The sequence below is a fragment of the Myxocyprinus asiaticus genome, chromosome 27, assembly GCF_019703515.2.
Source record: "Myxocyprinus asiaticus isolate MX2 ecotype Aquarium Trade chromosome 27, UBuf_Myxa_2, whole genome shotgun sequence".
Classification (NCBI taxonomy): Eukaryota; Metazoa; Chordata; class Actinopteri; order Cypriniformes; family Catostomidae; genus Myxocyprinus; species Myxocyprinus asiaticus.
In genome coordinates, this window is record NC_059370.1 from 36937623 (window position 1) to 36952731 (window position 15109).

The 15109-nt window shown below is 37.6% G+C and overlaps 2 protein-coding genes across 2 annotated transcripts in view; both read right to left on the reverse strand.

The window, feature by feature from the left end:
- LOC127417577 (fructose-bisphosphate aldolase B-like) overlaps positions 1–15109 on the reverse strand; it is a 204357-nt gene that overhangs the window by 105258 nt on the left and 83990 nt on the right. The window lies entirely within an intron of this gene.
- LOC127417579 (lysozyme g-like) lies at positions 8073–10034 on the reverse strand. The gene is made up of 5 exons (XM_051657604.1): positions 9951–10034; positions 9729–9812; positions 9439–9635; positions 8787–8925; positions 8073–8603 (listed from the first exon to the last, which is right to left on the reverse strand). Exons 1-5 carry the CDS (start codon positions 9952–9954, stop codon positions 8470–8472), a joined length of 558 nt encoding a protein of 185 aa, XP_051513564.1. The 5' UTR covers positions 9955–10034; the 3' UTR covers positions 8073–8469.

Below are 15109 nucleotides of genomic sequence, written 5' to 3' on the forward strand. Positions count from 1 at the left end.
CCATTCAATCTGATTATACAATGAATTCCAAAATGGTTTGCATTTAGGTAACGATGTATTTCTGCATATTGTTTTTATAAATAAGTTGTTAAATTTTTTATCTAAAATCTCCACACCATTAATACTTATCTGAGTATTATATGCAGAAATACACTCAGAGGATATATCACCCGATAAGAGTTGAATAAGGCCACCAGGAATGGCATCAAAAACTATTGAAAACTCTTTAGCAGTCACCGGAATCTTATAGTAATTAAGGAATTCACAATAATTAAAAAGTTGTCCATTACTCTTAAATAACTGTCTCACCAGTACAATACCGTTATCATACCAGTTTCTAAAAAATAAAGATTTGTTTTTAAACACAATATTCTTGTTATTCCATATTACAGATTTGTGTGGAGAGAAGTTATGTTTATAAATGAGCATCCATAACAAAAAAGCCTGTCTATAAAAACAAGATAGCTTTATCGGAACCTTGTTTACATCAAAATTACATCTAAAAAAAAATTCCAAACCTCCCAACTTTCCAAAAATCAGGTCAGGGATAATGTTCCATATTTTGTCTTTAAAGCATAAATAATTCTTTATCCATTTATTCATAAATTAGCAGTATTAAAATCAAGTACATTCAGACCACCATCTTCAATTGGATTGCATAGAATCGTCTTTTTTAAATAGTGCGGTCTGTTCTTCCAGATGAAATTAAACAAAACAGTATCTACTTCTTTTATAACTGATTGTGGAACGTCTAATGCAAGAGCTGTATAAACTAAGCGCGATAACCCTTCAGTTTTAGATAATAATATTCTACCTTTCAATGATAGATCTCTCATTAACCATGAATTTAATTTTTGTTTAATTTTCCCAATAATTGGTGTAAATTCAAATTATTTCTCTCCTTCTGATCTTTACAGATCTTGATACCTAAATAATCTACCACCTCCTTCACTGGTATACCATGTATGTTATCAAGGTTACAAGTTCTCAAAGGAAACAAAACACATTTTTTGATGTTTAAAAATAAACCAGATACAGATGAGAAAGTATGAAGACAATCAATAGCTTTTTTTATTTCAATTTTCATTTTGCAAAAAAAGGGTAGTATCGTCCGCTAATTGGGAGCATTTTATTTCTTTCTTCAAAAGTGTAATACTGCAAAATTTATCTCTTTTAATATGTATGGCCATAGTTTGTGTTACAAGTAAAAAAAGAAAGGGTGAGATTGGGCAGCCCTGTCGTATGCCTCTATTGATTTTAAACCTTGATGTTGTTCCATATGTCAACTTAACTGAACTGTTACAGTCATTATATAATGTTCGAATAGCTCGTTTAAAGAATTCTCCAAAATCAAAAAAATTTAAGGTCTCCAACATGAAATTATGATCAATAGTATCAAATGCTTTAAAAAAATCAACAAACAAAATAAAACTATTATCTGTAATAAAATCGTTGTAATCAATTAAATCCAAAATTAGCTTTATATTATTACAAATGTGTCGAACTTTCATAAATCCCGACTGACAATCATCAATAATGGGATCAATACAATCACTTAGTCTTTCAGCAAATATACTTGCGAAAATTTTTGCATCATTATTAATCAATGTAATCGGGCGCCAATTTTCTAAAAGTAATACATTTTTATTGGGCTTTGGTAATAAAGTTATCAAACCTTGTCTCAGTGAACTTGGTAAATAACTGTATTGTATAGCCTCTCTAAATACAGCTAACAAAAAAGGTGACAACTCGTTTTGGAAATATTTATAAAATTCACTAATTAAACCATCATTCCCGGGTGACTTATTGTCTTTAAGTTTGTTAATACAATGAAGTACTTCATTTAGAGATATCTCTTGGTCACACATTTTCATAGAAGACTCACTTATCTTTTTAGCATCCTCTTTAATAGAATCCAAGAATGACTGTGCATTACTCAATTTGTCGTCATAAGAATACAATTTCTCATAAAATTTTGCCACATATCTTGATATTTCCATCATATTTTCTGTTAACTGTCCATTAATATTCAGTTTGACCATAGATGTGAGTTCTACATTTCTTCTTTCCATGTTAAAAAAATATTTTGTACTTTTTTCTCCTTCCTCTAACCATTTCTTCCTTGATCTAATAAAGGCACCCTTTGCTTTATATTCATATATTTTATCTAAATCTAATTGTAATTGTAATAATTTATTTTTCCCTTCTTGATCTAAATTGCAATTTCCAGAGAGATTTATTATTTCACATATAATTTTTTCTTCATTTTTTTTTCTCTGTTTTGCCATTTCTTTTCCTCTCCTTATGGCTAAAGCTCTTATTTTATATTTCATTAATTCCCAATTTAAACCGAAAGTATTTGTTGAATGTGCCTCATTCCAACAATCTATAATAATATTTTTAACATCCTCTCTGAAGTGCTCATCTTTCAATATGTTTTGGTTCATTTTCCAGTACGTAATTGTTTTTACATCACTAGATTTTGTTGTATATAGTGAGAGAAAAATGCCTTTGTGATCTGTAAGAACAGACGGCTCTATAGAGACCTCTTTAACAAAATTCACTAAATACCTTGAAATTAACCAATAATCTATACGTGACTGCTGAGTAAGGTTCCTTTTACACCATGTAAATTGAATTTTATCTGGATACTTATGTCTCCATATATCAATTAAGTCAAAAGTAGAACATAAATTATTCAATTCTGGAAGAACAGACCTGACATTTGGACGAGGAGGAAAACAATCCTTTTCAGAATCCCATATTGTATTAAAATCTCCTCCAATTACTAATTTTGCATTGCTAAACTTTTCTATTATTTTTTGAATCTGATCTTCAAAATGTAAAAAAAAAGCTTTATTTTGCGTGGTAAAGTTTGTTGCATAGACATTACCCTAAATAAAAATGTCAGCATTCTTTTCTATTACCAATATCACCCATCGATCTGAGTCATGCAATTTGGTTTGAATTATTTTCCCCTTAAATGTACCTTTTAAAACTGCAACACCAGCTGATCGATTATTCCCATATGACATCCATAAATCATCCCCCCATTGACTCTTCCAAAAATTATAATCTGACAAAGAAGCATGTGTTTCTTGAATATAATAAAAGTTACATTTAAATTTCTTGCAAAATAAAAATACTGCTTTCCTTTTCAGCAAATCACGGATTCCCCTGACATTTATAGAACAAACTGACAAAGACACCAATGTGCTGTATTACCAATACCTTATCAAAAGTGAAACAAAATATGTTCCCATCACCTCAATAATGTAACTACAACCCAGATTGACCTTAATAATACTTAACTTAAGATCTTTAAGAACTCTGATGTACAGCATATGAACATTTTGGATATATTTCAATAATATCTATATGAGCATTTCTGTCCTCAACGTAGTCCATTCCACGTAATGACTGTACTTGTTAAAGACACATAGACCACTAAAGTTGTGACCACATGCATTTCTTATTCAAGATACTGTATTTGCACACAATCGTATTCAGTATTTAGGCATATATCTCTTTTCCATCAACAAAGGCTCGTACGCCGACGAAGTAAGCCTTCTTTCCTACCTGCCGAGCAGCCTCCACTTTTAGCCACAGTTGTTTACGTATGGCTTTGTCCATAGTTCTTAAATCCTCTCCAAATCGTATCTCCTTTGTCTTCAGATAGGTACTCGTTTTTGCAGCTTTCCAAAGCATATCACGTGAGGATCTGGACACAAACTGGATGATGACGGTTCTCGCTTTCACAGCATTTCCTTCAAGTTTTCTTCCAAGCCGGTGTACGATATCTACATCTTGTTGAAGTTTGCTGGTAAGTTCTGGAAGAACTACACAACAAATATCTACCACTCGTGCCTTTATGTCTTCGCCTGCCTGTTCCACTAGTCCATACAGTCTCAGATTCCATCTTCTTTTGTAACATTCTACCTCGTTGAGCCTGGCTTCAATCTCCGACATTTTCTTACCATGTGCACCGCTGACCTCATGATTTATCTTCATCTCCTTCTTAACATTTTTCATGTCTTCTTTGATGTCTTTTACTTCACTGAAGAGGAATTCTGTCGTTTTCTTCAGAGCTTCAATGCTCACCGTATTTGCCCTTAAGAGTTCCTCTAATCCGTTGACTCTCTCATTTATGCATCGCATGATGTTTTCTTGAATTTCAGACAAGGAAGGTTCATGTTTACCTTTCTTCGGATCAGGAGTGCTGGGGGTCGAATCCGGTAATGTAGCAAATGAAGTGTTATGCACCGAATATGAGTGCAATGCTTGAATGTCAGTGCCGCAAATGTGTACTTCATCATCTTTGCTTTTCATCTTTGTTAGCGACTTTGTTAGGCTTTTTTCTTGGTTTTACTTTCTCTCTCTTTCTGTTTTTCCGCCATGGAAGCTTATTGGGTTACACATCGGCGAGTTGCAAAGCTGAAGAAAAAGTTACAGCACCTGATTAACTTCATGATTAGTTATAAGACCTTACATCTGGATGTCCGTGACTGGCCAATTTATTAAACAAAAAGAACGATTTAAGGTGAAGGAACAAACTTTTATCCTCAGCTTCTCAAAACAACCTCCTCACCAGTCGCCATCTTGCGCGCCCCCCCCTCAGAACGATCTAGTGCTGGTCGAACCAATCAGACTCTACGCTACAGGACTGTTTTGATCACACGGACTGGGAGATGTTCCGGTCTGCCTCTGATGACAACATCGAGCTTTACACTGATAGCGTAATGTGTTTCGTCAAAAAGTGCGTGGAGGACGTGGCTTCGACCAGAACAATACGAATCTATCCGAACCAGAATCCATGGATAAATAACGATGTTCGCGCGGCACTTAATGTGCATAAACAAGCCAGTTGTGCCTCAGAACAGCAAAACGCCAGTACAGGAGCAAGATTGAAGGACAGTTTAACACCACCAACTCTAGAAGCATGTGGCAGGGAATTAACATCATCACAGACTTTAAAGGGAATAAAAACTCCGCCATGAACACCGCTGCCTCCCTCCCGGATGAGCTAAATACTTTTTATGCTCGTTTTGAGGGAAATAACACCACCCTCACGGAGAGAACTCTCGCGGCCGAAGCTACAGAGGTTAGTTCACTCTCTGTCTCTGTAGCGGATGTAACCAGATCCTTCCGAAGGGTGAATATCCGTAAAGCCGCGGGTCCAGACGGCATTCCAGGCCGCGTCATCAGAGCGTGTGCGAATCAGCTGGCTGGTGTTTTTATAGACATTTTCAACCTTTCCCTCTCTTTGTCTGTAGTCCCCACATGCTTTAAAACATCCACCATTGTGCCTGTTCCAAAGCAATCAAAAATAACTTGCTTAAATGACTGGTGTCCTGTTGCTCTGACCCCCATCATCAGCAAATGCTTTGAGAGACTAATCAGAGATTACCTCTGCTCTGTGCTGCCTCTCTCTCTTGACCCATTGCAGTTTGCTTACCGCAACAACCGCTCCACTGATGATTGCCATTACATCAACAATACACACTGCTCTCTCCCACCTGGAAAAAAAGAACACTTATGTGAGAATGCTGTTTGTAGACTACAGCTCAGCATTCAACACCATAGTGCCCTCCAAGCTAGATGAGAAACTCCGGGCTCTGGGCTTAAACAGCTCACTGTGCAGCTGGATCCTAGACTTCCTGTCAAGCAGACGCCAGGTGGTTAGAATAGGCAGCAACATCTCCTCATCACTAACCCTCAACACTGGAGCCCCACAGGGCTGTGTTCTCAGCCCACTCTTGTATTCCTTGTACACACATGACTGTGTGGCAACACATAGCTCCAATGCCATCATTAAGTTTACTGATGACATGACGGTGGTAGGTCTGATCACTGACAATGATGAAACAGCCTACAGAGAGGAGGTGCACACACTGACACACTGGTGTCAGGAGCACAACCTCTCCCTCAACGTCAGTAAGAGAAAGGAGCTTGTGGTGGACTTCAGAAGAAAAGACAGAAAACACAGTCCTATCACCATCAATGGAGCACCAGTGGAGAGAGTCAGCAGCTTCAAGTTCCTGGGCGTCCACATCACTGAGGAACTCACATGGTCCATCCACACTGAAGTCGTTGTGAAGAAGGCTCATCAGTGCCTCTTCTTCCTGAGACAGCTGAGGAAGTTTGAAATGAACCGCCACATCCTCACACGGTTTTACACCAGTACTGTAGAGAGCATCCTGACTGGCTGCATCTCCGCCTGGTACGGCAATAGCACCGCTCCCAAAACCGCAAAGCACTGCAAAGGGTGGTGTGAACTGCCAGACACATCAACGGAGGTGAGCTTCCCTCCCTCCAGGAAATATATACAAGGTGGTGTGTGAAAAAAGCTCGGAGGATCATCAGAGACTCCAGCCACCCGAGCCATGGGCTGTTCTCACTGCTACCATCAGGCAGGCGGTATCGCAGCATCAGGACCCGCACCAGCCGTCTCCATGACAGCTTCTTCCCCCAAGCAATCAGACTTCTGAACTCTTGATCTCCCATGATCAAAATACATCAGCACTGCACTTTATTACTCTTACTCTTATATCTCACACCGGACTGTCATAAATTATATTATTATTATATTATATTCTCTCTTAACAACTGACTATCAGCTGACAGCCTGAATGTCAATACAGTACAATACAACCTACTGTACGTTCTATATATACTACTATATATACTTTTTTATATATTTTTATTTTTATTTTTTATTTTTATTGAATAATGTGTATCTATATTGTGTGTATTGTATACTGTACAGTGTATGTTATTATTTGTATATTGTGTTGTGTGTAATTATGTGTATATCAGACGTTTAAATTGTGCTGTGTTAATTTGATGTTATTGTAAATTGGTATATGTCTCATCACTGTCATGACTGCTATGTTGATCGGAACTGCGCCCAAGAATTTCACACACCATTGCACTTGTGTATATGGCTGTGTGACAATAAAGTGATTGATTGATTTGATGAATTGATGAATTTAAAGAAACTGAATATCAAAGGGAAAGTACCAAAATAAAAATTCTGTCATCATTTAGTTACCTAATGTTGTTCCAAAACCGTTCTTTCTTCCGTTGAACACAAAAGGATATGCTAGGCAAAATAAGTAGCTTCAGCCAACACTGACTTTCATCATATGGAAAAAGGTGCAATGAAAGTGAATAGTGACTGAGACTAACATACTTCCTAACATCTCCCTTTTTTTATGGAAGAAAGGAGTCATACGGTTCCACGCTAGCAAGGTTTGATGAAATAGATTCTGTGGATTTTGTGGATACAAACAGTTGTTCAATGAAAAAAACTATGCTAAAGATGCTGAGATGTTGGATGCAAGGATAACTGGGTTTAGAAAATGGATGGATTAATATTTGATGGCTGTACATTTGAAATTTGTTAAGTTTTTGGTGGCAACTTTTGTTGACTTGTTTAATTGTTACTTTATATTATGTTAGTAACATTGGCATTGCATTAACAAGACAGGTTTATTAGTCAACATGAGTTGTAACCAAATATTGTCTGGCTTATACAAAAAGATGACGTCAAAATTCTTTTAACCACGTATAATCAGTGTTTCCTCTATACAAATACAATTTTATATCAATTGTAATAAACAGCCTAAGATGAGTTTAAATTATAGGTTTTTAAAAAATGTCACAAATGGAAAACCATATGACTATAAGGAAACAAGACTGAAGAAGCACATACAGTACAAGCAAAAACACTTACTATAGTGCCAACTTGTGGTCATTACTCAAACGTTGTGGTACACATGCAAGAGCTAAAGCTTAAAGAAATGCAAGCTAGGCCTTTATCCAACAATTCATGTGAAATTCACTACTGATGAAGAACATTCACAACCAAAAGTACTGGCTGCTAAAATGTGATCTTGTGCATTTTTTATTTGTCTAGTTTATGTATTAGGTATATGCTAGCACAAACTAAATATTTATTATTGGAATATGAAAACCAACATGTAACCATCCTTGTAAGTTTGTCAATGTTAGTTATGCTCAGACACTTTTAGGGCAGAAAAATAATAAGACAACTGAGAAGTAATGCAGAATAGGGTTAAAACTGCTGTTTTATTTATGTTATTATTATTTTATTAAAGAGTTTTATTTCATCACATTTGTTTATCATTGTGGGTAATGCACTATGTAAAAAGCACTAGCTAGCACTGGTAATCAAAAGATAGAAATGATCACACTTCATAAACACCTGAAACTGTTTAAAAACATTGTTAGAAAAAAAAGGATTATATAAAAAAGGATCTATAATTTCTGCTTAATTACTTTAATTATGGTAAATAATTTTACAAATAAAGCAGATATAATAATGATGAGAAATCAAGTTATGCTATTTTTCCAAATGTGAGTTGAGTCTTACAGGTAAGGTTTACAGGACACTGTTCCTCAGTTTCACATAATGTATGAGTTATTCAGGTCAATAAATGCTGTTCTTTAGTAACCTTTGCTTTTGAACCACTGGGCTCTGGCAACAACATCATTGGCATAGTCTCCTCCTGTTGTGCCAACATCCATACGCTCATATGTCCTCACATTCCCCAGACCTGCATTGTAGGCTGATATTCCCCCTGGAACAGACATTATACCTCAAAAACATGAAGTTTATGTTCTTCTGAAGACTTATATTTGTAAATCCTTTGTGATATGACCAAAGCCTTATGCACTTTTCTGATGATACTATGCATACATTCTCAAACAAGGTTAATTAAGGTCAATCAGGGTTAGTTTTAGGTCTCTCAGAGTAAACATACCTTTGAAGCATTGCTCTTGGGACCACTGGGGAAATTTGGCTTTAATGCCCTTAATAAAATCAATGAGTATATCAGTTCCTTGTGCAAAATGCTGCTCACTGTCCCATGCACCTACTAACTTATGGTTGCGTTTATCAACCTGAAAGGGACATCAGAAATGAAGAACAATTGGATATGTGCAAAAATATTTAAAATACTCACATTTAAGATGGTTTATTTATATTTGCATTTATATTTACTGTATATTTGTCAGAAACTCGTAAGGAACTATGTTGGGATAAAGGGGAAATAAAACAAGAAAACAGACTTGTAAAATCTATAACCATTAATAATAAATAATAACAGGACACCACTTGCTGATTTAAACTTGCATTGTGATGAGGTCTTGTGACAAACGTAGTGAGTTAATTGAAGTGGAATAATTCTTACAGTCTCACTTACTAGTCTTTAATAATAGTAGGCAGTATACAGTGTACAGATATTTTTCCATTCCAAACACAGCCATTGTGCAAAACCTTACACAAAAATATTATGCCCCTATAGATTTAGGTCTAAACATCTTGAATTTTATCTTATGGATTCTTAATCACCTTGTTTTTAGTCTACCTGGGCCAGCCTTATCTTTTCAAATAGACCTATTCTTCTAACCAACCTGCATTAGGCCAAATCCATTGCCATGGTCACCCCAACCATCCTTCAGTACTGCTCCAGCTCTCGACTCTCTGGATATAATGGCAGCAATCACGGCTGGGTCCATCTTTTTTGCTTTGCCAACTTTGGTGATTATACCCTTGTATTTCTCCATCCGGGCCAGGTCGTGCTCAGCCAGTTTTTTGGAGGCTTCAGCACCTTTGAAAAGAGTAAATCATTGTTAACATAAACTGTAATGTAGTGCATATTTTTTAAAGGACAAATATGGACACGCTAGGTAAGCAGTCATACCCTTTATGGTTAATTTGTCCTGTTTTGCTGTCACCTCTGATGCCCCGGTGGTGTCTATTTTCATGATGTCTCCAAAAGCACATGCTAAGAACAATATGGAAAATATCACCTAAAACCCAGTAAATAACTTAATTATGCAGTGCATTTATGCACTACACTCAAAATGCTCTTCACTATTAGATGGTATCATAGTTATTTAGCACCTGATATTATTTTACTTACCCATGATGATGTCTTTGAACTTCTGTAAAAGAACAAATCAGTATAGCTGAATACAACTATGCAAGGTGATTATATATGATTCCAGAGGGAGTGGTTCATCTTCTTTTTATCAGATGTTCTTCCGTTAGGTGGGACGAAATCAAACATGCTTAATATTCTTATAAGTGTAAAGGTTGCAAAATCTGGAATCCCCTATTTATTAGTCATTTAATTACTGAACAGCACACATTAGGGCAGGTGGAGGCAGGCTTACATAAGGCGGAGGCCTTATGTAAGTATAAGTCTTAGCTAGCAACCATTGCTGTGTCTAGATGACAAAAGAAAGTCATGACTGTGCAAGGTGCAGAGCACAGGAGGAAGTGAAAATAAATTAAATACAAGGCTGTGGGAAAAGATAATTTATGTTTTTGAACATGTTAACACTTGTGCCAATGAAAAAGCATGCCACATTTCAACTTCCTTGATCAATAGAAAACTATAAAAACAATATACAGGTGCATCTCAATAAATTAGAATGTCGTGGAAAAGTTCATTTATTTCAGTAATTCAACTCAAATTGTGAAACTCGTGTATTAAATAAATTCAATGCACACAGACTGAAGTAGTTTAAGTCTTTGGTTCTTTTAATTGTGATGATTTTGGCTCACATTTAACAAAAACCCACCAATTCACTATCTCAAAAAATTAGAATACATCATAAGACCAATAAAAAAAACATTTTTAGTGAATTGTTGGCCTTCTGGAAAGTATGTTCATTTACTGTATATGTACTCAATACTTGGTAGGGGCTCCTTTTGCTTTAATTACTGCCTCAATTCGGCGTGGCATGGAGGTGATCAGTTTGTGGCACTGCTGAGGTGGTATGGAAGCCCAGGTTTCTTTGACAGTGGCCTTCAGCTCATCTGAATTTTTTGGTCTCTTGTTTCTCATTTTCCTCTTGACAATACCCCATAGATTCTCTATGGGGTTCAGGTCTGGTGAGTTTGCTGGCCAGTCAAGCACACCAACACCATGGTCATTTAACCGACTTTTGGTGCTTTTGGCAGTGTGGGCAGGTGCCAAATCCTGCTGGAAAATGAAATCAGCATCTTTAAAAAGCTGGTCAGCAGAAGGAAGCCTGAAGTGCTCCAAAATTTCTTGGTAAATGGGTGCAGTGACATTGGTTTTCAAAAAACACAATGGACCAACACCAGCAGATGACATTGCACCCCAAATCATCACAGACTGTGGAAACTTAACACTGGACTTCAAGCAACTTGGGCTATGAGCTTCTCCACCCTTCCTCCAGACTCTAGGACCTTGGTTTCCAAATGAAATACAAAACTTGCTCTCATCTGAAAAGAGGACTTTGGACCACTGGGCAACAGTCCAGTTCTTCTTCTCCTTAGCCCAGGTAAGATGCCTCTGACGTTGTCTGTGGTTCAGGAGTGGCTTGACAAGAGGAATACGACAACTGTAGCCAAATTCCTTGACATGTCTGTGTGTGGTGGCTCTTGATGCCTTGACCCCCAGCCTCAGACCATTTCTTGAGAAGTTCACCCAGATTCTTGAATCGATTTTGCTTGACAATCATAAGGCTGCGGTTCTCTCGGTTGGTTGTGCATCTTTTTCTTCCACACTCTTTCCTTCCACTCAACTTTCTGTTAACATGCTTGGATACAGCACTCTGTGAACAGCCAGCTTCTTTGGCAATTAATGTTTGTGGCTTACCCTCCTTGTGAAGGGTATCAATGATTGTCGTCTGGACAACTGTCAGATCAGCAGTCTTCCCCATGATTGCGTAGCCTAGTGAACCAAACTGAGAGACCATTTTGAAGGCTCAGGAAACCTTTGCAGGTGTTTTGAGTTGATTAGCTGATTGGCATGTCACCATATTCTAATTTTTTGAGATAGTGAATTGGTGGGTTTTTGTTAAATGTGAGCCAAAATCATCACAATTAAAAGAATCAAAGACTTAAACTACTTCAGTCTGTGTGCATTGAATTTATTTAATACACGAGTTTCACAATTTGAGTTGAATTACTGAAATAAATGAACTTTTCCACGACATTCTAATTTATTGAGATGCACCTGTATATATATATATATATCCACTTTCACTTCCACATTCTTTTTCTTTAGTTTTTGGTGAATCACATTCTTTGTGCATATCGCCACCTACTGGACAGGGAGGAGAATGTATAGTAAACAGGGACTTAAAGGGATAGTTCACCCAAAAATGAAAATTCTCCCATCATTTACTCACCCTCATGCTATCCTATTTGTGTATGACTTTGTATTCTACTGAACACAAACAAAGATTTTTATAAGACTATCTCAGCTCTTAAGGTCCATACAATGCAAGTGAATGGTAATCAGACCTTTGTAGCTCCAAAATAAAGTGAACTCCATATGACCCCAGTGGTTAAATATACACCGAACAGCCACAACATTAAAACCAAAACAGCGCCAACCCACATCTCAGAATAGCATTCTGAAATGATATTCTTCCCACCACAATTGTACAAAGCAGTTATCTGAGTTACCGTAGACTTTATCAGTTCGAACCAGTCTGGCCATTCTCTGTTGACCTCTCTCATCAACAAGGTATTTCCATTTGCAGAACTCCCCCTCACTGAATGTTTTTTCTTTTTGGCACCATTCTGAGTAAATTCTAGAGACTGTTGTGTGTGAAAATCCCAAGAGATCTGCAGTTACAGAAATACTCAAACCAGTCCGTCTGGCACCAACAATCATCCATGCAATTACCTAATCAGCCAGTCGTGTGGCAGCAGTGCAGTGCATAAAATCATGCAGATATGGGTCAGGAGCTTCAGTTAATGTTCACATCAACCATCAGAATGGGGAAAAAATGTGATCTCAATGATTTGGACCATGGCATGATTGTTGGTGCCAGATGGGCTGGTTTGAGTATTTCTGTAACTGCTGATCTCCTGGGATTTTCACACACAACTGGTGATCCTTGATAACAACACAAAATGCCCACCTCTTCAGTCACTACTGTACCACTGCATGAGGGTAAATAAATAATGACTCCAGTGGTTAAATCCATGTGTTCAGACACAATATGATAGGTGTGGGTGAGAAATAGATTAATAGTTAAGTCATTTTTTATCATAAATTCTCTTCCCTGCCCAGTAGGGGCGATAAGCATGAAGAATGTGAATCACCAAAAACAGAAGAAGGAGAATGTAAATGTGAAAGTAAAAGTGGAGATTGACTTAGCAGGGAGGAGAATTTATAATATACTTCTGTTCTCACCCACACCTAACATATTGCTTCTAAAGACATGGACTTAACCACTGGAGTTGTCTGGAGTACTTTTATGTTGCCCTTATGTTTCCCCCGATTAACACTTTTTATTGATTCTAACAAACAAAACAGAAAAGCAAAACATATATACACAAAATCAACTTTTAATGCCCATTATTCCCTTTCCCCCTCCCAATCCCCAACCCCACCCTGACTCTCAACAAATATCCCTGTGGTCAAAGCCAAAGTATACATATACACACACACAAAAAAAAAAAAAAAAAAAAATGATATATAGGTATATAAAATAATTATAATCACACACATTTAAAACTATAAATCTCAGGGGCCTGGGTAGCTTAGTGAGTTTAAATGCTGACTACCACCCCTGGAGTCGCGAGTTCGAATCTAGGGTGTGCTGAGTGACTCCAGCCAGGTCTCCTAAGCAACCAGACCTTAGGAGGTTGCTAGGGAGCAAGGGAGGGTAGAGTCACATGGGGTAACCTCCTTGTGGTCGCTATAATGTGGTTCTCGCTCTCTGTGGGGTGCGTGGTGAGTTGTGTGGATGCCGCGGAGAATAGCGTGAAGCCTCCACAAGTGCTATGTCTCCGTGGTAACGCGCTCAACAAGCCACATGATAAGACGAGCGGATTGACTGATTCAGACACAGAGGCAACTAAGATTCTTCCTCCGACACCTGGATTGAGGTGAGTCACTACGCCACCACGAGGCGAGCACATTGGGAATTGGGCATTCCAAATTGGGGAGAATTGGCCCTCCCCGAGAGCCTTCCAAAAAGGCCAAATAGCTGCCCCATTTCTTATTAAATAAATCCCAGTTGCCTAGCCTTCTATATGACATTTCCTCAAATGCCGCTACCCTGACCATCTCTGTGCACCACTTCTGAAATGAGAGCGCTCCAGCCGACTTCCATCCCCTAAGGATGACCTGTCTGTTGATCATAACACTGGCTAGGACCCAATTTTTTATGTATTTATCCCCTATATTAATGACCGCCCCAGTGCCTAAAATACAGAGTCTGGGGCAAAATGAAATTTGAGTGCCCAATACGTCACACATAAAACTCTGAACCCTCAACCAAAATTCTTGGATCTTAACACACCACTGAAAAACATGGGTTGTGTTCCCATCTTCTGATTGGCATCGCTATCAGGTGGGTGTGTCTTTAAGACCAAGCCTATACAATCTAGAGGGGGTCCAACAGAATCAATGTAAAATCTTAAATTGCATAAGGCGCACCCTTGCATCTCTAGATGTTTTTTTGGATCCCACACTCCCTCCCCCAAAACCAAGTTTAAATTTTTCTCCCATAATCTCTTGAGAGAAGTTGAAGCTCCATCCCCCAGACTCTGAATTAACAGGTGTCACGTTTAAATGTGTTTTTGTTCATGTTTTGTGTTCATGTCTTTTATTTTGGAAGTTTAGTTCCTGTTTTATAGTCATGTGTTTCATGTCATGTGATTTCCTGTTCCCTCATGTGATCCTGTCATGTGTTTCCCCTGTCCATGTGTCTTGTATTCATTGGTTCATTGTTTGATTATCTCATTATCAGTCTTGTCTTTTATTGGTTTAAGTTCATTAGTCTTGTTATCTTGTTTATAGTTCTGTCTGTTCGTTGGTTGTCTTGTCACCCTTGTCGATGTATTTAAGCCCTCATGTTTGCCATTGTCTTTAGTCAGGTATTGTTTTTGTCAGGTATTGTTAATGTAACTTTGTTTGGAAGTCAAGTCAAGTCAAGTCAAGTCCATGTTTATGTTTTGTTCTTGCTCACGTTTTTGATTATCACTTATGTAAATAAACTGCACTTGGGTCCTTCACATCATCATCGTCTTTGTCTGCCTGTCATTGCCAAGGCACTTACAGCAGGGAGTAATACTCCGATGCCT